Below are 27,256 nucleotides of genomic sequence, written 5' to 3'. Positions count from 1 at the left end.
CAGTAGTGGAACTCCTGATAAAATAAGGGAAAGACTTTCTCCATTCTCCACTGAACAAAAGGATACCTAAATTGACAGTGGATGTCAGAAATAGCAGACAAGTCTTAAACAGTTAAACTTCATACTTCTATCTTTCCCCACATCCCAGCAAAATATAGAAGCTCCAAAAGCCTCTTGTTGTGTACCACTGAAGGCAGTAGTTTCAGGACATTTCAGGCAGTCCCCTTGTAGTTACAAGTCTCAGCTAAGACAACTGGCGTCAGAATAGGCCCCTAAGGCACCAAAATATCCATGCTGCACTGTTATGAATACTTTGGATTCTGTATCATGAGAAGAACAATGACTCAGGTACAGGAGAAACGTGTTCACAGATGTACCTCTGAAAAGTGAGGTACAGAAAGAATGAGTAGGGAGGGAATCTAGCAGTTGCCCATGTAAGTCCAGGACCATTATTCTGACACTGAGCCTTTCTTTGGCAACCTTAGATGAAAGCTTCAGCTTCCAGGAATGAAGAACTATCTTTCCTTTTGAGCTTTTAATGAGGGAAAAAAAAAAAAAAGGTCTTTGGCTCCCTCATACAGTTCTTCACTGAAATACTTTTAACTAACTAAAGCTGAGGCATTATCTCATTTCTAGGGGTAACTGACTTCACTGACCCACTTTAGTGCAGAAAAGAAGTCGGCAGCTGACATATACTAGAAGTTAGGGATCAGTCTGTATTTTCTCCCAGTAAAGGAAACTCTTCATGGAATAAAGGGTTTCCATCAAAGTTACTTTAATCAGAATATTTTATAATGTCTATCAGTTATAGGGGTCAGTTCAAGATACAGTTCAAGATACAGTTGTAGACCTAGCTATAAGCTTTAACGGTGTAGTTTCATAGATCTATAAATTACAGACTTCATGAAGCCACCACAAGGAACGAAGAAGCACAACATTCAGAGCATCACAAGACTTAGAGCTGCTGTGGGTAGTTGGATAGCATAAGCAAGCATAGACAAAACCATCTAAACTGCATGGACATCTAAGCATCTGCTATACTTGTTTCACTGCACTGCTAGAAAGAGAAGGACAGGAAGCTCATCAGTGTAAAGGCACCATCAGGGAAAGCTCAGATGCTGTAAATGACAGCAGGGGACAATCAACTGACTGTGGCTGTCAATGAATGCTTTCCACCTAGAGAGGATTGTCTCTCGGAAACAGGTGGCTGTGCTGCCATAGCAGCCACAGGTGCTTATTTTCTTGGTTCTCCCACAGGAAACAAAGTTGCTTGTTTGGTTGCTTGTTTGGTTCAGAGTTAGCAGCTCTTCTTCTCTTGGTGTCTTTGCAGTGCCTCCTGAATGTGAAAGCAGTGTTTTTAGAGTGAGATTTCCAACAGAAGTTAGAAAAATATTATGGTTGTGGTCTACAGAATTATGGTTGGAAGTTATAGGGAAAAATTCAAAAACAATGAAAAAAGATATAATACAATTTATAAAATGAATAGAGTTAAGTGTGGAAGAAATACTGTGCTAATTTGAATACATTGTATGATGCTGCTGCACAATAACAGTTAATTACACTATATGATAAGATATATTGCTGAACTAACATGAAAGAAGTATCTCCTGCTGCGTGAATGGAAATATAGCTGCTTGCACTCTTAAGTGAAACTCTACCCCCACTCTTCATTTTCAACCTTCAGTACTTTTGGAAATGGAAAACAGCAGAAAGCTGAATGGTCCTGAGAGAAGAGAAACAGGAGGACTGAAAGAAGGAAAGAGAGAGACTGAAACTGTGTTGAGGAAAGGAAACGCTCTGCGTTTTACAGAAGATTGTATTCTTCTCTGGAAATAAAGGAGAAAGTAGTTAGTCAAACCAATGTTTGGTTTATTCCTGTTAAATTCAAAATGTAGTATTTCCTTCCAAGTCTAATGTTTCGTGTTATGCTTGAAAGTCCTCAAACTATACTAGGAAAGCCATTTAGAAGCTCTGAATATTGTGTGCTCTATCAAAAGAAGGTTCTAATGGATTATGCTTACAACAATTTAACACTGCTTTTGAGCGTGATACAAGATTAAGAAGGGGCAAATTGCAGTATCAGGATTGGTCATTAGAAATGTGCTGTCTCTTATGCCAAAAATTTGCTCCTCAAAGTGAATCATTAATCTCCTCCCCCCTTTTTAAATTTTTTCCACCTCTGCTATGATAGCAAAATTTCCGATTGCATTTACTTAAAAAGAAATGAAAACTGTTAATAATCTGGAAAACTGTTTGATAATCTGGAATCATCAAACTGTAAAAGAACTTAAACAGGTAATTCACAGATTCTTTTTTTTCTTCTTACTAGCCAGTAAGCACTACCACAAGTTTTAACACCACCCTAAATAAAACCCTTATATGCAATTACAAACTTATTATTACTGCTTTAAGTTACTCTTTTTTTTATTATTATTCACTCAGTAGTGGTTAAGACTACTTTCTGCTCTGGTTCTCTGGTCAGCCGTATTCTAAGGACGTAAAGTCTAACATGTAAGTTCTATATAATTTGCCTTGTTTCTTCTGTCTCCCTTCCTTGAACTGCTGTTTGCCTCTCATAGGCAGCAAAGGCCAATTCCATCTGCTTAAACAGTAGCCTCTGCTTATCTTACCAATATGCAATTTGGTAGCATTCTGTTACCAAATGCTAACAGAAATGTTGTCTTTAGCAGTCATTTAAACTATGCCTAAAACCAAAGTAAGGAGGAAAGGGATGTTTAAAACTACTGCTGGGATGGCTATGCTCTAATGCCCAAGCAACATTGCTGCCAGGTAGGCAAGCTGTAGATAAATGTTCATTCTGCTCTAGTTACAAAATGAGCAAACACAGTCCAAAGTACCAATTCTTTTGAGAGGTTCACATTACTTCATACATATTACCTTAGAAAACCTGACCATATTAGCATGTTGTTCAGCCTCTAACTGGGACTTGGTGAGCTGTAACTGCTCCTTCAGTTTATCAATCTCTTCCTGCAATTTGTCCGTCTTTGCGTTCTTCTTTTGATCTATTTGAAAGAAACATAGATTTTAAAAAATGTTTGCTGTAATTTCTGGAAATGTGACACTTACTGCAAATGCTTTTCTATAGTGTTTTAATAACATCTTCATCAAATGTGACTCTCATACAGCATTTCACCTTCCATCTGATTCTCCACAGATGCCTTTAAATAAGTATGCTCTCTGGACTGCTAACTTTATTCTCAAAGACTGAAAAATAACAGCATCTGTGACTTGTGAAATAGTTTATGAAATATTTGCAAGGAAAAGTATTGGGCAAGTATTGGGAAAAGTATCACCTAATCTCAGTGTGTACTACAGAAATATAAGCAACACAGGCTCGAAAAGGGACAGATAAAAGATTAAATGAATCTACACTATTTGATTCTATTAGGTTTCTTAAATGTTGTTAACATCTAATTTATCTTATTCGAAACAACTTTTGTAATGAGTCCATTTGGAATGCAACTTTTCATTTATTTGTAATGAGTGAGGCAGAACTTCCGTTCCCTGAGTTTCACTTGGAGTATCACTATAAAAACGTTTAAAGATATGCAAAAATCATAACCATCTTTAATCTTGAAACATTATCAGTTTACTGAGGATTTACTAGGCTGCTCATCATTTGGGAATCTGAGTACAATGCCAAATGTTACTTTGGAATAAGTTATTTCAGACATAACTGCATGGAGCATTTCCCTCATACAGCAATTTCAGACTGATAATTAGTTTTTATCTGATAATTAGTTTAAGCAGTTCTGCAGCTCCTTCCACTATCTTTTTTGCAAAACTACACACGAGCTTCTTTCTACTACCAATACGTTAATGCTTCCTCAGATGCTTACTCGAGACTCCCCTCACTGTTCCTGCTCTTTTATTTCACTGACAACTACAGTTCAAATTCTCAAATTCTCATCAGATTCTTCTCACTCTTTGTCCCCTCAAATGCCCTTTCTTCCAAACTCTTTTCTAATCACCGTCCTTTGTCACTACTTATTCATTCTTAGCAATAAATCATAAGCGTGCTGACTAACAGGAAGGGAAAAATGAGGGATGAATGAAGGAAACATTGAGAGCAATGTTTTTCAAACTGAACATTTTTCCAGAACAGAAATAAAAGTATATATAATAGTGGTATAGCGACTAGGACTATCACAGATATATGAAGTTGGATTATTCTTGACAGTTTCTTTTGCTTACTATATTATACAGTCAGTTTAGCTTAGGAGAGCTTGAGCCTATTCAAACTGAGTTCAGGAGAGATGGATTATTTCTGTGCTGATAATCTGCATATAAAAACATGCATTTTCCTTAATGCATCTTGTTCATTTTACCCACAACTTTATAGCACGCTAGGTTCACAAACCTAAGGAAAACCTGTGCTCTGAACTCTGCTACTCAAAAAAAACTATTCAGAAAGGAAGTTGGTTTGAAAAGGTACTGTAAATATAGCATACAAGTTTTTGTTAACTGCTTTGCAGGGAGTGAAAACATATTTAGGCCAACAGTTTTGTCAGCCTGTGTTGCTTACATTCACACAAACTGATAACTGCCACCTAAAAATGGAATGTCAAAATCATTTTTCCCAGCTACAGAAAATCATAGACTGCATAGCCTTAATATATTTACACATTTCTGCACTCTTACATTAATTTATTGATAATATTAAAGCACGTACCAACATGAGATTCTTCTGGATGACGCCTTTGCATGTGACTTTGTAAAAATGAATAATTCATAAAAGCCTTTTCACAAAATTGACACTACAAAAAAAAACCGATTAAAAACATTTTAGTCATCATTAGTAATTTCTGTGTTTGGTAAGCACAGCAGTTAAAGTGGGCAACTTTAATCAATTCCATTTCAAAAGAATGACAATTAGAATTCTTACAGTGCCAGATTTATGTAAAAATTATTAATATATTTGTGCTATTTAATGTCTTTCAGTCATGGTCTTGGACAAGAATCCCATTGTGCTAGACACCGTACAAACTTTGAACATAAAAGACTGTGACCTGTCCAGTTCAAACTCAGATATAGACAACAGGCAAGAGATGAGTATACGGAGGTAGAGGAGTATAAGGAAACATTAAGACAATATTGTTCAGCAAAATACACATCGAGTCCACCCAAATAACAGCCCAAGCATTCTTAAGACTCCTGAAAGTATCACAGCAAAGGAGAGCACACACAGTTGGAACAACTGCTGAAGTTGGGTTTGAGTACAAACATTAATGACTTGTAAGATAAAAGTACAAGAGAGATCATAGATATGTAGAAAGGTCAGCTATTTCAGCCAAAAGATGGTAGCAGTAGATAATTTTGCAAGAAAAAATATATACACATAGCAGTATGCTATTTAGCATCTACCTTATAAAGCATAAAGCTGTTTAAATCACTGGTACTATTATTTACTCAATATTTTTAAATTACAAGTCCATTTGAGTTCAGGTTTTCTGTGGCTGGTTAAAACAAAACTTGAATTTGAAGAATAATTTACTATTCACTATTTAGGAGTTTTAAAAGACAGAAAAAGTAATATATGAGTATTTTCCCACTGTAAAATAGTAGCAGTAAACTTTTGCTTCTTCCTTGAACCCATGTATGTTGATAATGGCTGAACAAGTCTGAAAGTCTATATTTAACTAGGCTGATTTAGGAAACGGGAAGATGACTGAATTATAATATAACAAACTCAGAGACAGAAAACACCTAGCAGGCCACTAACTAGTCCCATAGGCTGTTTTATTGCTGCTTTCTGCTCTGTAACTGTAAATGCATAGCAACACCGATTTTTTCTGATAAATGACTTCCACTTTTTCTGAAAAATTATCCTTTTTCCTTAATAAAACTTACTATCTGGAAACCTTTCCCTAATATCTCAGGTCAATTTTTTCTTTTTTCATTTAAGTCTACTACCCCAAGCTAGTATTTTTCTATTACGCTATGAATTCTTCTACCAAGCACACTTATTCACGACAAAGTCAAATCATGTCTGTAGTAGTCTTAATCCCCCATTAAGTTCTATGAAGTGTATGAGGAGACACACAAACTGTTCCAGATACTGCGCAAGATGGAATCCCTAATACCGCCTCATAAATTCACCTTTTGCTCTCTCTCCAAAGTCTCTCTAGCTCCTGTCTTCCTTTTAAAATTTTCATCATTTTTCTGTTAATGAAATGACTAGAAATTAAAACCACACTACAAAACTTTTCTTTTAAAGGAAAGGGCTAATCTGCTTTTTTTCCCTTTATTCTGTTCTTACAGGCCCAAATTACCTTTTTCCATTTTATATTGAAAATCTGTATTTAATTTAAAGAAAGACTGTTCTTAGACTGTCTTCTTGCATCTTCACCTTCCCAGAAACCCACAAAGGGAATCAGATAGAAAAAAGAAGAATTTGTGATAGCCATGTGGAACATGTAAGACAAGTAGAAAGTTTAGCGTTTATAAATGTTATTAAGATTCAAAATCTAACATGGTATAATAAAAACTAAGGAACCTCCAGGAAAATGATTCAGATGCTTTACCGAGTTCCTTTATTGCAAACTTAATTTCAAAAAAGATACACTAGAAAAACGTATCTGTTCATTATTGCTTGTCCTGCATTCTAATGGCATACAAGACAGCGTCTCCCTTGCAGCCATATTTTAAGTGGAATTTGGATCCTACTCCTGGTTCAAAAGATGTTTAGTTCATCTTGAGAATGCATTCCACTAATTTATAGAATATTAAAAGTATCATAAAACCCAAATCACATCTATAGATTGTGGAATGTACTGGTCAGACTGTGAAGCTTCTAATTTCCTTAAGTAGGGCAGCTCACTACCTGTCTCTCAGATTTTTTTTCAAATAGATACGTTAACAAGCCACAGCTACTCAGCTTACTCTATTTTCCTCATTGTGATAGGAATGCAAAGACACTTAAAAACGGATTTAACAGATTCAGGACCATGTCACTATAATCAAATTCCCAGATTTCATCTAATATTTAAAATACCGCTACTGATAGCCAGTAGGCTATTAAATATAAATATCTTACAAAAAACACAAAAGCTATGAATTATTAAGACGGATTTTGTTGGATAAATGCAAGAAAGTACTAATATAAAACTGAATCTAAGAAATATAGTATGGCAGCAAAGAACCAGAAGGGAACTTAGAGTGTAACAGATTGCACATGATTTATGGAATGAAATTGGCTGTGAAATAATGGTGTCCATTCAAGCACAAACTTCATGTCAGTTTGACTTGCTGGTAGTAGAAGAAAGCTCTTATTGCAGGAGACAGGATTAACACAGGGAATATTTAGGTTTTGAATCATGCAACATCATTCTTGCAACTACCTTTTAGCGTTAGATGCAAGGTACACCTATAGGCACATGCACAATGATCACATAAAGATTTCTGTACGAAGCATCAAAAAGTGAAAAACTAATATTTAAAATTGAAGTTTTACTATTAAGATGAAGGTATTGATCAAAAGAGTTTTAAATTTATGACATGTGGGTAAGAGTATCATTTTATGGTAGTAGTATTTTATCGGTTGACCTTACACTGGTGGTGGATTAAAGACATTAAATTTGAATTCCAAAACATGGTTACTGTGCTTCTCACTAGAAATAAAGTGCACGTCTACTAAGAAAGACAAATAGCTATTTATAGGCCTGTTTGCAAAACAGCCAAGATTTAAGGAGACAGAACCTGAACTACCCTCTCAGCAACACCAGCAAAACTCCTATTATCAGACACTGCAGGTGAGCAGACAATCAAGGCCCAGATATTATTATACCACATATTATTAGGGCACAGATAATATTGTAAGAGCATTGCTTACTAGACACACTGCTGACCTGTATTTGCAAATCCAAAAAAGAGTTTAATTTAACTCTAGCATTCAGACTCAGAATCCTGAACTGTAGAATTTGTAGGAATTATTACACATCATTCCTTGAAGTCACTTATCGCACATGAATCTAAATAACTTCTAGAGATAAGAATTTACTAATAGAGAGGAAAAAAGGGTGTGGGGGCAGGGATTTACGTTATATGAAATGAAATTAAAAAGAGAAGTAGCTTTCCATCTCAACTTTCTTAAAGTGGCACCAAACAGAAAAAGATTAGTTCTAAGCCAAGCTCACTACCATATTCTTCCTCTGCTTCCACTGAGACAGATGTAGCCCACAACTACTTTGGCAAAGCCTTGTAATATTTAGCTGGCTACCACAATATGGGAATTATTTAAGTTTACAAGTAAAATAATGCAGGTGATCAGTTTGCAACACAGGATACACACACTGCTCCGTAAGATGTATAAAGGTTCTTTAAAATGAAGCCACATTAAGCCCTTGTCCTGACTCTTAACACTCCAATGCATACATTAAGACAGGGTTCCTATGAAGCCTACCATATGTACAGCTCTACACGGGAGGCAGAAGGTTATGTATTTCCTTACAGAAACACTTGAGTCAACTCGTTTACTGCAAGCACAAAGTTGCAAAAAATCCAGCTCTCTCTAAGCAGCTCTGCTTCCCACAGTTCATGCAGCTCTATTGCTCTTGGAAGTAGCTGTGCAGACATCTCTAAGAGCCTCCAATACAACGACTGCCTTAACTTGTTTTTAAATATATAGCTTTTCTGGCAGAGAAGGGAGATACTGTTTTCTTATGGGACAATGGAAGCGGCTGAGGGAGGTATCTTTGCTCAGCATGTCTTAATAGCAAGACTTTGCGAGTCTGCTGACATCCATGTTATACTGTGGGTATAGGGTTATATATAGAAAACCTGCATTGGTTTTATGCTGTAACTATTCAATGATTAAGAAGAACTTTGGCAATCAGGGCTGCTAACTACCAAAAACAAACAAAAAATGACTTTCGACTTACAGACACAAAGACACAAAGCTGGCCTGAAATACTGTGTCAAGTCTGCGTCCAGTATGCTTTTCAGATTTCAGACATTTGAAGCTGAATTATCCATTCCTGAAACACCTGCTAAGAAATGCTGAAGCTGAGAAATCTTTAAATCAAACTACTATATCCAGATAAAATAAAATAAAAAAAAGAACAAACCAAAGAGTGTCATGACACAACGAGTCAGGACACCAATGGGCTAAGCCTCTCAGGGAAGATGCTTAAGGAACAGATTGTTGTGGAGTTAGGGATGAGATAACCCTCCAGTGCTCATTACCTGAGTCACTTCTAAGTCAGGCACAGAGGCAGAAGCTTGGTGCCTGGGGAAGAATACTGCATGAAAGCGAAGACAGGCATACAAACAGGTTACCGCTCCTCACCAATTCTGCTGCTTTTGCCATGTATGTTTTCTGACCATGCGGTAAATAGACAACAAAAGACAGCAACAGAAAATGATAACACATTTATCACAGGTTGTGTATGTACGTGCACATATTGGACACTTTAGACGCATCTAAACAGATGCGCATCTATAGAACAGCTGTTAGTAAACAGAGGATTTGTAAAATCAGATGTAGCATTCTCTCAAAAGTTTGACACAGCAGCCAAAGGCTTGTGAAACACAGAAGTGAAGCAAAGCACCTACAAGTGACACACCCCCTTTTCGGGATGTCCCGTCTCTGCAGCACAAACCTCTTGCCCAGCAGGCAACCACGCCCCTGAAGAGAGGGGCTGCTCTGCCGCTCATCCTCAGCAGGCACAGAGCTGGCAAGGCCAAGGCATGCACGTGACCAGGCTGCCAGGACCTCTCTTCTCACCTGGTGGTAGCTGGCTCGGGCCTCCAGCATCATTTGCTGGGTGCTGATCATCTTCTTCCTCCGACGGCACTCCTCCTTGAGCCCCTTGATCTCCTGGGAGCCACGGGCCAACTCTTGGCCCAGCTGGTCGCGCTGTGCCTGTGCTGCCTGTAGGGCCTCCTCCAGGCTGCTGAGCTGGGCACTGAGGTACTCCTGCGAGTGTAGCAGGTACTCGGTGCAGAGCTGGGCCAGGCGCAGCAGCTTGAGCAGTAGTGGGTCAGCAGGGCCCTGGCAGTGGGGGCAGCGCTCCTGCTCGGCGCTGCAGAAGGTGACGTGGCCCAGGTGCTCCTGCAGGGCAGCCACATCGCCCTCGCGCGACACCCGGCCCACGTCCACAGCGCTCAGCCGCCGCCAGTCCGGACTCTCATGGCGCCCGCGGAACTGGAAGGCAGGAAACGGCGCCGGCCCTGCTCCCCCCGCTGCTGCCGCTGCCGGGTAGTAGGCACGCTCCGTGAAGGGCTGCGGGAGAGACACCACTGCTCAGCTGGGGGCCGGCTGCACCGGGCCCGCCAGCCGCCCACCGCTCGCCACCCTGGTGCTTACCATGTCTGCTTGCGGCTTGCTGGGGCTCCTTCAGGCACCGCTGAGCGCCGGCGTCCTCCGTGTTACTATGGCAGCTGCGGCCCGGTCACCCCTGCAGGAACAGCAGCAGTGAGGACCCTGGCAGCGCCCACCTGCTTCCTGCCCTGGCTGTCCCCCGGGCACCCCAGCCTCCCTTAGGGGGCCCCCTCTGGCCCTCTCTGCTCCCCCCACCACACTCGTCCTCATCGCACACCTCCCCTGCCCCTCTGGCTCAGCACCGCCGCAGCTGCTCAGCTCAGGCACCGCTCACCCTGCGTGCACTCACGCATGCCCCGCTCAGGGGCTTTGCACATCCTCCTCACTGCTCCTCCCTACTTCATCCTTCCTGCCAGGCATCTGTCCACCTCCTACTGCTTAGACATCCCCACTGCCTCCCCGCTTTGCACCCAAACACCTCAGTCCACTCGCCAGGCCTCTCACCCAGCACACCTGCTGCCGCACCCTTCCCTAAACATCTCCCTTCAAATGCACCCTACCCTCAGGGCTTCAGTACAGCCCCTTCCTTGGCAGAATTAGACATGTTCCTCCCCACCGTGCCAATGCAACCTTTGTTTCTCCTCTCTAAAAAACGTGGCCCCAAAGGATCAGCTCGGCAATGCTTGCTGGCCCCACTGCACCCCCAACTGCTGCAGCTGCAATATTCTGGAGTGTGCAAAGAGCTCGCCATTGTTGTGCGCTTCGGAGATGTCGCCCCTTTGCCCCCGGTTCCAGACCTCCCTGCGTGCATGTGTACTCAGTGCTGCATACGCCCACCCACCTTGGATACAAATCCTTCGTATTTCCTTATCCTGGTATCTCCTTCCCCCAGTTTCTCCATATTCCCTAGGCATCATCGTACCAACTAACCTGTCTCGCATTCCAGTACTCCTACTGCCTTAACTCCGTACACCTGTGCCAATACATCTGTTAGCGTCTCCACACATTACTCGTCAAAAAATACATCTTCAGCTATACTCTGCTGTGTACGGACTCTTACCCTGGCTACACACCATATACTTTACTTCTCCACATTCCCTTTATCTCATTTCATCAATAAAGTCTATACATGATACTATATAGATCTAATTAAGTTAACTGCATCAATACATCTCCCCACCTGCTATTCTGTCACTCCTCCTTGTCACCTGTGACTCATAAACCTGTCTCACTCTGCCACATTACACTCTGCTACCCACATGCTATCTTATATCCTTCTCCAGCCTCAGCTATTCATATCCCAGATCAGTTACCACATACCTCTGTCACCTCCCCACAATCAGTACCACTATTTGGTACTTCCGTCATTTCTTTCCCATACCTTCTTATCCTAACACATTCATATACCTTCGGTATGATGCTTCCCCATGCTCTCCTCACACCAACACACCTCTACCAGGTATTACCAGGCACTAGCCTGTCTCCGATAACTGCATAACCCTGCTCTCTCATCACATCTGCCTGTCTGTCATTCCTACTTCATTTCCAACATCCCCAAACACTTCATCCCCATAAAGCACCTCATGCTATAGACACCAGTTTCACTGCTCCATTTCCTTCAAAGGCATCCAACAATTGGTGCCTATCTCCCTGACTCACCACAATTTCCAGGACTTTCCAGCTTGGTATTCCCATTCCCTTGTACCCCTTCAGTTGCTTCAAATATTGTCCCGAGGCACGAATATCCTTCCCCTCCACCATACAACATTATCCTATTCCCTCACTCATCCTTAATACTCTTCTCCAAAACCTTCTTTTCCTGATACCACTTCTTAGTATTTCAGGTCCCTATGCTACCTCTGCCATATCACCCATGTTCCATGTTTACACCTACACCTCTCAGCCCCTTCCCTACACAATTCAGTTTTTCATCCCTCCAGTCATTCCTATATGCACACTTCTCCAGGAGAATTCACACAACACATACTTCATAACACACCTCATTCCACAGGTTCCTCTATATACTATATCACATATTCATAGAAATGCTGGTTGTAAGGGGCCTCTAGTGACCATCTAGTCCAATTTTCTGCTCGAAGCAGGACTGTCATTGACACTAGATCATGTCACCTGTGGCTTTTGTACAGCTGAGTCTTGAAAACCCCTAAGAATGGATGGTGCGTGACCTCTCTGGGCAACCTGCTGGATGGCTGCACCATCCTCCTGATGAAAACATTTTTCCTAATATCCCATCTAGTAGCAATTTGTGGCCATTGTCCCTTGTTATACTCTCTGTTACTACCAAGAGAAATTTGGCTCTGACACGCTTCTAACTATCCTCAGGTAGTTGTAGGCTACTATTAAAGAGTGCCCCTTTGCCTCCTCTTCACCAAACTGAACAAGCTGAGCTCCCTCAACCTCTCTTTGAAGGTCACGTGCTGTAGACCCCTAACCATCTTGTTAGCCCTCCTCCTGCCCACTCCAGTTTCTCCACATCCCTCAGGTCCCCCTCAGTATAAGATTCCTCACCTTCAGTCATCTCCTAGAAACACTCCACATACAACTCCCAATGAACCTCACCTCGCCTCTGCATATTTTACGTTGTCCTTCCAATACAAACCGTAATATACCACAGTGAGCACACAATACATACCTTCTTCCACGCAAACAACACCAATGTTGTTATACGCACTAGTGTAAGGAGAGCTTCCCTCACAAATGAAAAGCTCTTAGCTTTATGTAGCTCTGCAAGTTCACTATGATTATTTGCTGTGCCCAGAAGCTTGTTTTTCTTATTTGTAAGGGCTGATGTAATAAAATATATCATAGCTCCCTAAAAACTTGGGCTCATTTAATCCCCCTCACCTCGGCAGAGACAGGTTCAGTATCCACATTCACCCTATGGTCGGGGCAACCCTTGGGGCAAAGGTACCCACCAGTACCCACTGTGGTACTCACCATAAAGCTCTGGTCTCCATACGCACTTTAGCTGTGTTCTGACACCACGCCAGTGAACGAGAAAACATCACTTTCTCCTTCCTCATAAAGGAAACCCAGGCACACAGCAGACTTCAAGAAGATGGGTCCCTGAGGGGGAGGACTGGGGCCTTGGGCTGGACGCCTGCAGCAGGGGTGTCTTCCTTGCAGTCAGCGCGACCAGTACACGCACCCTACAACCACGGCTGCAGGCACTGTACAGCACACCTCTGCTTCACAGCATAGACTGTCATGGAGACTCAGAGTCTTTTCCTTTAAGCCTCAGATATCTATCAAAACTCTTACCACATCTCACATCAGAAAGACCCAAATCCGTCTCAGGAATGGTTAGACTCACTTCAGCAACTTAAGGACCTAAATATTACCAGCCCTTCTCATTCTGCAGACTCACTTCTAGCCATGCACACGGGGAAAGCTGAAGGAAATTCCTTTCTTTCCGTAGCCAGGGAAAATCAGGAGAATGTATCTCTTGCTTTGTCCACATACATAAAGAGTTACACCCTTCTATTTTCCCCACTTCTGTACAAAAGTTTAAGATCAGTCTTTCGAAGAATGTACCTAGGCACAGCAGGGAGTTTCATTAATCTACCAAATGAACTTCAGGATACTAGAAGTTTGAACAGTTAGTTTGGTGACATTAGCAAAGGATACTGAGCCCTCCTGTTGGTTGACTTGAGCCACCCTAGAAGGCAATCTTCCAGAATACTTGGCACTATAACGCATGTTTTTGAACCTTTAGCCTTAAGTCTACTAGCCACACTTTACTGCAATACCTAAAGTTCACGTAATACCCCAGGAAGATACCCCAGTATCTTCCATCACTTGCCATGACTTCTTTTAATTCAGAAAAATACCTGCAGATCGGCTATATAAACAAAATTTTAACAAAATGCAGTATCAATCCCAGGAAAGACGCAAAACAACTAGAAATGAGGAAATTCTGTGATCTGATTTTCAACTCACCATTATCCAGCACAAATAGAATTTATGTGCACAGACATCCTGTGCATATGCAAATACACTCACTTTTCATCTTTCATCTGAACTCAGACACACTGTGCTGCATTTGTAATACTGCATTGTAACGCTGCAGTCTTCTCCTGAAAGGAAGCATACTGTAGACTCTATTTCATCCACAGTGTATATACACTTGCATTTATAAACTGGTTAGATTTTAAAAAAATGCTCAAATGCTTAATAAAAATAGCAACTGTCCAAAATGTTCATGCCTAGAATTCCTTCAAACATCATGGAAAATGTGAATTAGGATGTTTTTCCTCGTCAAGGAACTATTAAGTAATACACAATGAAATCAATCTCCCAAAGATCTCTGAGCCTTTCACATGCCCTTTAACATACATAGCAGAAATTTCTATACACAGAAAAATGTGAATTTTGTACATTACGGATTTTTCTTCACTTTATCAGGCAAAAGGCGACTGAAAAAGAATGCCTGAAATATTTTAATTCACAAAGGCACAAGTTTTTAAAAAAATGCTGCTTAAAACCAGCAAAGTTAAACCGGACTTATAAACATGCTTAATTTCCTCAACTGACATATTTAGTTGGGAATATCCTTGCAGAGTTTCATACTGTTTTAATTAAATCTGTTTCAACTGATTGTAAGGTTGAAATGGTGCATCACTAAAGACAGAGGAGGAAAACAGAAAAGCTGTTACGGCATCTGTCCACGGTGCTTCCTTACATCACTCAGGCAGAGAGGGGAGGCAGCAGTGGAAGGATACTGGGGTGGATCAAAACGATAGGGAAAAAAACACTTTTTTTTTTAAGCCGAATTCCCTGAAGACAAAGTGATCAAAAACGCCAGTCCCAAAGAATCAATTTTTTAGTTTAGAGGTGTAACGCCTGCTGAGATGTGCTCCATACTTGGAACATAGCCAGCTATGTTGATGCAGAAGTTCGGCTCTCACCCACAACAGCGGTTTTTGAAACCTGACTTCAGCGCGCTCTTTCTGAGGTGCAGGAGCGCCCTAATTCGGTGTTTTTGCGCAGCGGAGGCCCACAGCCAGCAGGCATACTCGCCTACCCGCTCCCAAACACGGCCGCCCTGAGGAACAGGGGAAAAGCGGCGTTTTAGCTCGCCTGTCTCGCCAGGGCCAGGGCGAGAAGATCCCGCCAGGCGGGAGGGAGGGCGAGCGGGGGGGGGGGTGCGGGAGGCGGCCGAGCCCAGGCAGACGCAGGCAGCGCCGGGCCTGCGGGAGGCCCTGCCTCGGCCTCCATCTCCCAGCCAAAAAACAACCTCCGCCTCCGCTTCAGAGAGCGGCCTCCTTCCCTCCCTCCCGCCTTCTCCTGAGGAGAGGCCCCGCCGAGCCCTCCCCTCCCCCCGCGGCGGGGCGCGCGCCCCAACGGCATCCCCGCGCGGCGGGGTGGGGGGGGGGGGGGAGAGAGCAACAGTCCCTTCGCGCGCTCCAGCGCGGCCGGCACGTGCGGCCCCGTTGACGGCGGTTGGTGGGGGGGGGGGGGGAGGGGGCAGAACCGCGGCCGGCGCAACAGGAGCCCGGCCCGCGCGCACCGCCCCGCCACTCACCTCGCGCTGCTGCTCGGCGACCGTTGGGGGCGAGCGGGGGTGGGGGGGGGGCAGGGCAGCGGCGCAGACCCGCCGCGCTGCGCCGCGCCGCCGTCGCCGGGCGCTTGAGGGGTGTCGAAGGCTGCGGCTGCTCCCCGCCCCCGACCCGGCCGGTTACTGGTGCGTGTCACAGAGGGGAGACAGCTCCCCCTGCTCCGCGCTGCCTCCTCCATCCCCTCCTCCCCGCCGCCCGCTTCCCCATCCCCCCCGCGCCGCCCGCTTCCCGCGGGCTGCCGAGGATGAGTCGGGGCAGGAGCAGCTTGCCGAGGCGGGGCGGCCGCCGCCGATAATACCGGCCCGCGCCTCTAGGGGGAGGCGGCAGGGCGAGGCGCAGCGGCGGCGCCGGTCGAGCCCCCGGCCGCCCTCCCTCCCGGCCCCGCGCTGCCGCTGGGGAGCGCGGGAGGCGGGCCCGGCGCCTCAGCTCTCCACAGTGCTCGGCAGATGTTTTCTCATAGCCTGGGTTTTCTTTGTCTTGATCCTAGCCCAGGCATGGCGTCTAAATTTCTCTGGCTAGGAGCTGCTTTTTTTTTTTTTTAAATACGTAACAACTTTACCGAAGCTTTTGGAAGGTTGTCTTTTGTAATTAATGGCATTTTTTAATCATCTCTTCACTAGCATTAATACATTTAAGCTTGTCATGCAGTGTAGTCTTCTGTGAGGACGGTAGTCTTTGCCACGGTTGGAGAAGACACCCCCGTCACAACGGGGAATCACAGTAACCTGTTCCATGTAAGTAATGCACGGAGACAGGATTACTCCTGTCCATGGGTCTAGAGAGAAGACCTCAGAAGACTTAAGATGATTATAAGGAATGTAATTTCAATTTTTATGGATGAGGGGGTTCTTTCCTAAGTGTCTTCCTGAAGTGTCCCAAAGTAAGAGGACACCGACTTCCCGTGAGAGCATCCTCTTACAGCACAGGCAGTGGTATCCTGGTGATATCTGAACCGTGCTCTGATGGAGAAACTGGATTCAAATACACTTTGTAGCGTACAGGTAGAATCTATGTAACAGCTACATTTACTTTCAGGTTACCTCAGAACCTTCTAATTTTCTTCCTCTTCCCTGTAAGATTTTAAATTGTGCCTGTCAAAATAAAGGCTATTAACAAGATTTAATTCTTTTTCAGCCTTTGTAGCAAGGAGGACAAGTTCAAGTATTTTATATTTTAATATAAAGTACCGTTGCAAATTCAGTGGAGGAAATAACTGTTGCATATGTTTTTTGGGCTACATTTAATCTTCATTCAGAAGATCCTTTTGTTCAGGGAGACAACACTTTCTCTTACAAAATACATAGGCAGCAAGCTCTGGAAAAATTTTGGTTCTTAGTATGCATGCCCAGAGGCTAGCCAAGACACTGTCCTTCCTTCCTGAAACATGAAATTCTGTTACGAGATAGCGTTGATGTGAGCACGCATGCTGCATACACAGGATTTTAACAATAAGTAGCGATTTGAATGCCTTAGTTTTTAATGTCCTGAGGCTACCTCAGTGAGCTCCAGCCACTAATGGACATTCAATCCATAGGATCAGCGTAGAGCTAGCTTGAAGTAAAACCTGAATACCTGTAAAATGTGGAAGTCAGGAATGCAGTTCACTGTTGCTACAGATCGGTCCCTTTGGGTTACACTCACTGCTAAAGCAGGCATTGGCAGAGGAAAGATGGGGATATCAAGGCTCTCTTGCCAAAGCTGTTTTATATATAACAATAAATGCTGGCTGCGTGAACAAACTTTCAAGATTCTTGCCATTTGATGACGGGAGGTGTGTATGAAGTGCACAGGAAAACTTGGATCTTAGTCACTTACTCTAATACCGGTTTAATATAAAATACACAAGCAGCCCTTGAAAGAACAGCTAGAACCAAGTCTTGTCTTCTGTGGGGATAAGGCGTCACCCTACTAGATGAAGCCTCATTCATTCTTTTACTTCTTGCCAAAGTCCAATCAATCTTTAATTATTTGCTGCAAGTGGTACAGCCTCAGCTGGCAAGATAAGTGTTCTTTACCCCCAGGCTTGTGCCTGGTTCCTCCTTCCTCACCTTATATCATATAGCTTGGTGTTGAAGGTGTTCTCCTAAAACAGGCGTGAATATACTAGGAGAGGACCAAGAGCGTTTTAGCATCCTTCTGCCTTTCCCCATCCACATGATTTGAGGCAGTGCATTTGGACATTACCTGGAAGTTTAGGGCAGCCTGCAATCAGGTCAGAGCAGACAGATGATTATTGTTCAGGCAGAAGCAGATAGTGGGGTACAATCACCATAAATCCAGCACGTCCAGAACGTGTCAGACCTACTGTGCGTTCAGTCTGCATGTTTTGGCCATCTGTGCAGTACTTACGTGGTAAGATTGAGGTTTCTTCCTTTCATTGCACATACACTGCATGATGCACATAACCCTTTATTCCTGCTAAAATTTTTCTGGGGCAAACTGTTCTAAATTCCCACATTACATGGTGCAGTCACTGCTGTGCTGTCTCTCTCCACTTCCCCTCCTTCCTCCTCTTCTCTCCCTGCCTCTGACAGGGATCAGGAATACATCTGCATCTGCTAAGAAGGTTGGAAATACAGGTTTCAGTTGATACCCAACCGGACGGTTGATGTAGCCTCTGTGCACACCATGAAGCACTGAAAAAGACTTGAAGCAGCTCATTTCTTGAAGACTTGGGCATTTTCAGCCACAGAATGTCAGGTGTTTAGGAAATAGTGAAATGTTAGCTTCTCTAGGTAGCTTCTAACCTTCTTTTATAGTAATAGATGATAGCTGAATGGGGATTTGGGGAAGTTCAACTTTAGGCTGAGGCGCTTTAAGACTTTGTACAGTCCTAAACCTAAGCTTTTTCTTCTTCCCCTTTAATTGCTTTATTCCCAGCTTCTTTCATGAAGTGTGAAAACCCTGGCTATTCTACATGTTTTTCCTATTCTAGCCAGTATGTCTCTCTGTTGCTCACCAGGGTGTTATTTCCCACATGCCAGCCTACTACAGGGAATAGTTTGTGTAAAAATCATTCCCAGTTTGTGATCCAAATTCTTCAAACAACATAGACTGGGTAGTTAACAGAGCTCTCTAGGGGTAGTTCATCTGCATTATGGTTTTGTGAAATCATTCTGTATTATCTGTTGTCCTAGGTGAATTTTCCATACTCTGTTGACACAGTGCAATGCTGAGTATGTTTTTTTCTTAACAGTTCAGTAAAAAGGAGAAGGGAAGAGATGAGGTTTGCAGGAAGTAGAAAGTTTCTCGCTGGGGAAATTGGTGAGGAAAGCTAAGAATTACAGACTCAAAATGGGATAAGTGACTTGAAGTACAAGCAGTAAACGTAGGATTCTGCGATTGGAGCAGGGTATTTCTGAGGCTTACAGAGGGTATCTGCAACTGGAGAGCACAAAGCAAGGAGAATATTCTGATTGTGGGGGGAAAATATGATGATATCTGGGCAATGTCCATTTGGGAAGTGTCTTGGGTACCAGGGGAAGGTGTTGGTGGGGGCTGCTAGGGCCTGTCCCCCCATCCCGAAGGAGCAGGGCACCGGGGGTAGCCGGAGCAGCCCCAGCCCCGGGGCAACGTCAGGCACCGCCGCAGGGATGAGACAGGGCCGAGGCTGTGGTGGGTGTCGGGGGGCCCATGGCTGGGCAGGGGCAGGGACTGACGGTCCTGGGCTGGGCTGAGATGGGGCTGGGGCTGGGTGGGCAGGCAGGGCTGGGGGTACCCCCAGGGGCCAGACAGAAGGCATTTTTTGCATCTGTAATGCATTAACTGAAAGAATTATCTGCACATTTTGTAGAATGGAGGGGTATGCAACACATTTTTTGCAAGATGTTTTAATTTGAGAGGACAGTGAGAAAGTTTTCTCGGGAACTGAAAAATAGATCCTTCAGTAATCTTTCTCTTGCACTAATCTTAGAGTGACGCACGCCAGTAATCATTAACTCTGGTGAAAAGTTGACTTAACATGCCACAGGTATAATAATGAATCTAGCCAGATTCTAAGTTTATTTAGTCTTTCCCTTCCTGTCAGCTCCCTCTCCTGCACATTTTTCCATTTTAATGCCTGCAGTCATTTCATTCTTTCAATCTTTCCATCACTTATTTTACAGGAGAAAATTATTAAAATACATATTTTTATCAGAGAATAATAAAGCGTTTGCAAAGAAAGGTAGGATGAGCACCTCTCCCAAGTCTCCTCCGGCAAAAAGATTCCTGCGCCTCCTTCTTAGTTCCAACACACAATACCTGCTATGATTAATCATAGATTGAAGAGACCGTGACCCCTACAAGTTTAACAAATTTCATTTTCAAATTTGAGTACTTTAGACCTTTCTCCAACTAAATCTTCTTCTTTTCTTCAGCTAAAACAGTCTCTTCTAAGGGTTTGTCTTCAGCTAACAAGTCTAGCTGATTTCACTGCATCAACAATACAATTCATTTATCTTCTTTTCTCCTAGACATGGAGGGAATTAAACTTAACTCTTCAGAAATGTCTGCAAACACATGGATTGTGAGTTTTATTTAATCTACACATAGGTATTACTGTAATAGCTTCCTCTTTTATTTGCAGTGAACGCAAAAATCGTGCTGAGAACAGGATTATGAAGCTTTTTCTGTTCTTGTTTGTGTGGATGTAGCCTGAAATCACTGTCTCATATCTGATGATTTTTTGCTTTCCCATTAACTTCTTTTTCAGTATCTGAAGAATAAGAGAATTACAGGTATTTACAACAGAAAGTGCACCACAGTTTTAGCCCAGGAGTACTTTTTTGACCTTTCAAACCCCTTTCTTGTCCTGTCAAAATATGCCTATGGCCAAGGGCGTCTGAGGGCCATACCTACCTCCGTGAGCCGAGGAGGGGGCAAGCTGCAGGCAGGGACCGGCGGCAGAAAGACTGTGATTCCCCTCAGGCCCTGCCATTCTTATATGCAGGGGAATTTGGCTGGGAGCCTCTGGGGATACATCAAGCGCATCAAGTACAACTTCAGTCTGGCTCACTGCCTCCCATAGCTAATCAGTCAGCCTATGCTCGAGCCCTGCCACTGATCTTGGGACACAACTCAAAAGCAAGAATCACGTTTGGACTGCTTTCAGGCTGTCTGCACCTCAAGATAGGTTGGATATCGCTGCTTCAGTGCATAGGTTTCACTCAGTGACCTCTACTCAGCCAAGCTCAGATTTCCACTGTTGCCCATCATCTGACTTATATGGTATTTAACTTAACTTGTATTTAGAAATTGTTGATATGATTGGAGCAATAAACAGGTCAATAAACACTAAAAATAAATCAGGGACCTAGTTTATAACACTTAGCAACCTCTGGATGAATTTTTAACGGTATGCATTAGATTGTTGCTCTTTTTCTAGCCAGCTAGGTTACAGTTTTACACTGACTGGGACACTTCACCATTTTTATAGGTGAGAAACAAACTGTATGAAAAAGCAAAAAGAACCACCCCCTGTCAGCCTTAGACGCTCAGCTGAAAAGGATACATGGGGACATATTACTCTCTTTCCCCTTTCTTTTTTCAAATTTTGTCAATTTAGATACTCAGAAATCTAAGGACGTGCCCAAAGTGCCCGTTAGAACTTTTCAAAATCCTGGACTCGGCAAAACTCTGAAATACTAGACATACTATCTACTCTGCAGTAAGCATTCAAGCTCTTATTTATATTTATATTCATTATGTTACACTTACCTATAGATTGCTATATTGAATGGTAAAAAGGATTAGCTGGAGCAAACGTGTGATTATTAGGAGGGGCAATGTATGTGGACGATCTCCTCTGCTGGACCTGTGGGTATGTGCTTTTGAGAGAGCCCGGGTGCCTCCTTTCACCCTTCCATCGTTGCTGTGTCAGCAGCGCAACGCACGAATTTTGTCATCTTTTGGATTGTTAGCAGTCGGAGGATAAATGAAGTCTGTTAATTCAGAGATGGGTAAATACAGGACAGTGTTAGAAGGCATCACATGCCTATGGCTTATATAAAAATTCGCTCGGGGAACGAGTTGAATAACTCTACATGGGATGCAGGCAGCTGCCACTGCATACAAAGATAGCAGGCATAGGCTGGCAGCGCTGAGGTGTGCGTTGGAGCAGGCAGAGGTAAGGCTGCACACGTACACACTTTAACCGTGCAGTCCAAATCCCCAGAAGCGTGAACTTTGCAGACCTTGGTGTTTTGGCAGGACATAAGGTAGGAATGGACGCCTTAACTGATAACGTAGTGCTTTGTCACTGATATTTTTCACCTTTTTTAAAATTGAAGAGACGTGTTCGATTAAGAGAAACACTTAAGTAGCTTGGAGTCATCATGTAGATTTGAAACTTCAGCTTTGGGACTTCAGCTGGGAAAGTTATTTTTAATACACTAGGCAAACCAAAAAACAGTTGCAGAGTTTCAAACAGTTTCAAAACTAGTTATGAAAATAGGCTGAATTTCATAAATGGGTTTCAGTCGAAAATAAGAGTTCATGAATGTTAAACTATTTCATATATTTTCAAAATAGAATGCTTTACTTCAGAAATACCAAAATATTTTACTGTTTGAAGCAAAGTTTTGACTTCTGATTTCAGAGTATCATTTTAAAATGCTCTACATCTTCAAAAATGAAAATACGTATTTTAAAAGAGGTGAGATTTTGTAATAAATGTAATATTTTGCTTTCTGTCAAGCCCCTTCACCCTCCCAAAATCAACAGACGTGGCTTTTAAATCAAAATGCTTGAAAAATACTGTTTCACTTCATCTTGAATTGTTTCAAATTTGAATTAGGTTTGAATTTGAGTTGTTTCTGGAATTTTCTGGAGTTTGCTGTTGCTGCCATGGCTGGTAAGAAAAGTTGCAGATATTGTATACATCTCACTGATTAAAATAAATTTAAAATAAATTTAATTGTGAAAATGAAACATTGGTGTCTAATTCCCATCTTCCAACTTCTGTCCTACATATCTCACAACACATAGCCCTGTTGATAATCAGCTATAGTAATATAGTTTAGTGACTGAAGGACCTGTATTATAGCAAGCTTAACCGAAATGAGAGCAAAAGACCTAGGTAGAGCCTATTTATAGCGATATAAACAACAGACAGCAGTTAGTCTCTTTTTGTAGTGTCAAAACTCAAGGTCATAGCGCAGATGGTTAAATCCACACTGGAAAAGTGGTTCTCCCATCACAGTTAGGACTAAGATATACTTGTATAATTTTGTTGGGACAGTATGAAGGGGAAAGCATTAACAGAGGGTAACCTTACCCTAAAGAAGACTAATTCCTCACACTCTTTAAAGTCCATAAGCTTCTCCAAGAGCACATTTACAGTACTTAAGTTCTTGGGCTGAACTGCATTCTGTAGGAGCCTTTCTGTTTCCATGTATTGCAAAAAGAGCCCAGGACAAGGAATTTCCCTAAAGTCATCTCTTACAAATGCCACCCAAAATGGGAAATCTTGGAACTTCCAAAAGATGTGGCCATGTAAACAATAACCCTATGCTATGCCTGCTAGCAGAGATGTACATTACTATCCCATTTAGCTCGGTCATCACTCCAATTTAATAACACAGCTGCGTTTCTGATAGCAATGCACATACAGGGGAATGGATAAAAACAAGGTGTAAGGCCTGAGAGATCCCTCACAAGAAGAAGCCCCGAGGATAGTAACTCTGTGTTATCGTCCTGTCTCACCGCCTCCCGTATTTTCATACAGGACTGTGGAAGTAACATAACAGTCCGATATATTGCTTATTCTCCTGTGTCAGGAAACTGATTGATATGGATGGGGTTTTTTTTGGAACAGAGATTAGTAACTAAGATGTGTTGCCAAGAATGCTAGCTCACAGGTAATTAGCGGGGTCCTTCCCAGTACCTGTGTGTTTTCACACCTAATCTGGATTTCTCACCACACCACAGTTACATTTGAGTAGGTTTCCCAGTTAATAAACAGAACCTACAGATTTAACTAAATCCACATCTGTCACCATATTCAGGTCACCATCCCTGTTAGAAGCAACGAGTGTCTTAAAAAGTCATTCCTTGCTAACTGATGCCCTCTGCTGTTACTGTATTACCAGCAGTAACCGTGTTGGAGAAAATTCCTTGGCTTTCCCTCCTTTGACCACTTTGAACATTAGCGTAGTCTTTGCAATCAACCCAGCTTCCACTCCAAAACTCAAGGCTGCTGAAGAAACTTGTTTCTGGTCCCAGTCTGCCAAATTTTTATTGATCCTTTTGAAAGACTTACTGTATTACAGCTGTGTCGGCTTGCTATTTCTCAGATTACTTCTAAAAAATGACGTTGGCACGTCATATCATTTGTTCTTTTAAGTCTTTCTCGTCTTCTGCATCTCGTTTGCTTCTGAAATTGCACAAGGGAAGATGTGTTAACGTACTTTCTTCTCCCAGGCTTATAGTTAATCTCTAAATTACACTTTTAGGCGTTATGATCATCAAGAATGTTCTGTCATGGTTCATGGTCTCTTTCAGGAATTACTGGTCAGGCATCTGTATGATGACTTCTCTAACACAGACGGACAGTGAAAAATGATTTCTCTTTGAGCACGTCCTTTTGTAGTGTTGGCATTACACACTGTTTTTATATACTACTACAGCCTACTGAAATACTGACCTCCCTTATTAGTATAAATACTGACTCCTTATTAAGCATCTACTGAGAATATTGGCTCACTTTTATCATAATACTGTTACTTTTTTTTAAGGGATATGATGCTTGGACTTTTATGCTTGGAAATCTGTTCAGATTGGTACTCCAGTATCAGCTACTGCTTTGAGTTTTCTTCAGATTCCAGATTGTTCTCTCCTAATCTTGTTATTAAAGGTCTCCATTAAGTAGACTGCTATCCTTACTATTGTTTCCAGTCATTTGGGGGGAGAGGGAGTTGCAGGTGTGAATTGCTATACTGTATTCACTTTTGTCTGGCTTTGGTGTAATACGTCTCTTTTTCTGAGGTACAGCCATAGGAATTCATTTATTGTAACAGTGCTCGCATTCTGCTCATGCTCAGTTTTTGGCTTTCGTATTTTGTCCTCTCCATAATGCTACAGAGTTGTCATGTTCTGCCTCACGCTGACATCTTTAGAGTGGCATCAATTATTCATTGCACATCTACCACTTCCATTATTCAAGTTCTTATCTCTGAATATCTCCTGCCGGTGAAATTTCAGGGTGATCCTTTTGAAGCACCATCTTCCAAACGAAACGTTCGAGAGGGATAACGTGCAGTTTTCTTTGTTTAGTCTGATCTTTCAGGAAAAGCTTGTCCTGCAAACCTTGCACATTTTCTCCGCTTGGGTGAGAAGGGCAACGTGACCATATCTTCAGAATGTAAAAAAAGAAACGTCTGTGGTCACCACATAAGATTTCTAGCGCCAAGTTTGTTATTTGCTGGGTGGAATTCTCATGAGAACAAGATTTTTTTCTTTTTTTAACATTGATGGGGTGTAATATTATATAACAGGCCCCTCATATGAATGGTTTATCCAATAATATAAAGCAGATAATTTGAAACAACAAACTGGGCACATACAAGATTACTTTTCCCGGGATAACCAAGAGCACGTCATATTTGCACTATGAAGAAGAAAGGAAAAGACATTTCCCGAAACACGTTTGCTGGCTGGTCGGCTACCTTTGCTTGTGTAGGTTTACAGCCCCAGCGGGAACTTCTAACCACAAAAACGCCGGGCTCTGCCAAAGCCGGACGACCCCTTCGCCCGCGGCCGGGTACAACCCCTAGCGCTTTTTCGGCACGCCTGGAGGACAACGGGTATGCTGATTATTTAGCTCAGTGTGAGGAGAAAACAGGCCTGTACGCCATCAAACACTGGGCAGCGAGCTGACCAAAAAACGCGGAACCCCTCACCCCTCCCTCCGCCGCCATTCCCGGTGAGGGCAATCCCGCCACCCGCGGCGTCCTCCGCCTTCCTGCGCAGGCGCCGAGCGGCCACACTCTACCACCCCCGCCCCCCCCCCCATCCCCTCTCCGCGCAGGCGCGGTGGCGGCTTCCCGGTTTACTGCCCGCGCAGGCGCGGTGGCAGCGGTGGGGCTCGGTGTTGTGCGGGCGGGCGCCTTCACGCTGCTTCCACGTTTCCCGAGGGCGAGGGGGCGGGCGGGCGCGGCGCAGCCAATCGGAGGCGCCCACGACCCACCCCGGACAAGTTGGAGCTCGTCGGCCGCGGGCGTTGGTGGAGATGGTGTCTCCTGCGGCTTCCGCCGGCCGTCTGGGCTCTGCGCTGCCTTTTCTGCTGGTGCTCTTCGACCTGCAGTACCAGGGTGAGGGCGGAGAAAGGGGGCCGCAGCGCCTCCGGGGTGGGGGAGGCCGGCCTTGCCGCCCGGGGGTCGCGGGTGGGGCGCGCCGCCTTGTGCGGAGGCCGCGGGGGGCGCTGCCTTGGTTCCTGCGGGCTGCCGTTAACGGTCGCGGCGGCCGAGGGGCGCCTGGGTTGCTGCCCTTCCCCCCCCCCCCCCCCGCGGCCTGGGGGGAGCCGCCATGGCAGGCGGGCCGGGCCAAGGGGCTGGGGCAGAGGCAAAGCAGAGCGGAGCAGCGGCCTGCCCCAGGGCAGCTGGTGGGACCAGGCCGGCGGGAGGTCCCCGGGTGGCGTCGGGGCAGTCCCTGCAGGGCGTCCGGAAAGCAAATATTTTTGGAAAGGGTGGGAGTTAAAAAGGCGACGCAGAACTGCCACCTCATCAGAGCTAATGCGAAAGGTGTGCAATGAATGTTGGTGCCGCTGCTGGTAGCTTACTGCCTTTTACTGAAACTTTAGTCAGTGCTGCTTGAGGTAGTTCGGTGTGTGTTTCATTTTCTTTGGCCTGCTAATAGGGAGCTAAGGGGAAATGCTGTGGTGGCCTGCAGCACAGCTCTGCAGCACCATTGAGCTGTTCTGTACTGGCCTCAAGCCTCACTTTTATATCACTTGTATGTAATTTTCAAGTTAGAAGGTTTTTTTCCTTTGGTTTCCGTAACCCACAACGGTTATTAGGGCCTGACCTGCAAGTTTGCTGTGGCTTCTCACTGTCTTCCATTTGTTTATGTTTTTTTGCATCACTGTTGGTGTTTGAAGTTGGTCAGAGTACCACGTGCAACCTATCTGCTTTCAGAGTATGCTGTCAGCAACACCTGTGTAGTCAAACACATTCTCAAGCTCCTGTTAAATTTATAACTTGGTTATGCAATTGTGCATTTATTCAGAAACACGGTTGCACCTGAGAAACGTCCTGTCACTGGTAGAGGTTGATTGAGATAGAACTGAGACTGTCACTACTCAGAATAAGTCTATGGACTTGCAGCTAACCTGGCTTGACATTAGAAATTCAGTCGGAAGATGTACTAGATGAAAATTTCAGCTCACCAAGTGGCAATAGGTACATAGTGTAGCAAAGAT

General features: G+C 43.6%; 2 protein-coding genes and 1 long non-coding RNA gene across 6 annotated transcripts in view; 1 reads left to right on the top strand and 2 right to left on the bottom strand.

Annotated features, from left to right (window-relative positions):
• DZIP1 (DAZ interacting zinc finger protein 1) overlaps window positions 1-16,077 on the bottom strand; it is a 42,925-nt gene extending 26,848 nt beyond the window's left edge. For 2 of the 4 annotated variants that reach the window (XM_068928879.1, XM_068928900.1), the window contains exons 1-5: window positions 15,828-16,077; window positions 10,328-10,418; window positions 9,746-10,243; window positions 4,694-4,778; window positions 2,899-3,023 (exon numbers count right to left, since the gene is read on the bottom strand). In XM_068928879.1, coding sequence (XP_068784980.1) covers window positions 2,899-3,023; window positions 4,694-4,778; window positions 9,746-10,243; window positions 10,328-10,330 — 711 coding nt within the window. In that variant the 5' untranslated portion in view covers window positions 10,331-10,418; window positions 15,828-16,077. Of the gene's footprint in view, window positions 1-2,898; window positions 3,024-4,693; window positions 4,779-9,745; window positions 10,244-10,327; window positions 10,419-14,305; window positions 15,381-15,827 lie in introns of those variants that run through there. The other 2 variants (XM_068928889.1, XM_068928907.1) reach the window with 2 other exon arrangements.
• Window positions 16,078-19,835: 3,758 nt separating this feature from the next.
• On the bottom strand, window positions 19,836-25,807 carry LOC138064829 (uncharacterized). The gene is made up of 4 exons (XR_011138086.1): window positions 25,506-25,807; window positions 24,101-24,214; window positions 21,559-21,782; window positions 19,836-20,557 (listed from the first exon to the last, which is right to left on the bottom strand). It is a non-coding gene; the product is annotated as an uncharacterized lncRNA (long non-coding RNA).
• Window positions 25,808-25,871: 64 nt separating this feature from the next.
• Window positions 25,872-27,256, top strand: part of DNAJC3 (DnaJ heat shock protein family (Hsp40) member C3) — a 39,697-nt gene continuing 38,312 nt past the window's right edge. The window contains exon 1 of the mRNA XM_068928862.1: window positions 25,872-26,150. Within this exon, the coding sequence (XP_068784963.1) occupies window positions 26,069-26,150 (82 nt within the window). The 5' untranslated portion in view covers window positions 25,872-26,068. The remainder of the gene's footprint in view (window positions 26,151-27,256) is intronic.

This window comes from Struthio camelus, chromosome 1 (genome assembly GCF_040807025.1).
Source record: "Struthio camelus isolate bStrCam1 chromosome 1, bStrCam1.hap1, whole genome shotgun sequence".
Classification (NCBI taxonomy): domain Eukaryota; kingdom Metazoa; phylum Chordata; class Aves; order Struthioniformes; family Struthionidae; genus Struthio; species Struthio camelus.
Note: the sequence above shows the minus strand (reverse complement) of the source record. Positions and strands in the feature narration are given on the sequence as shown.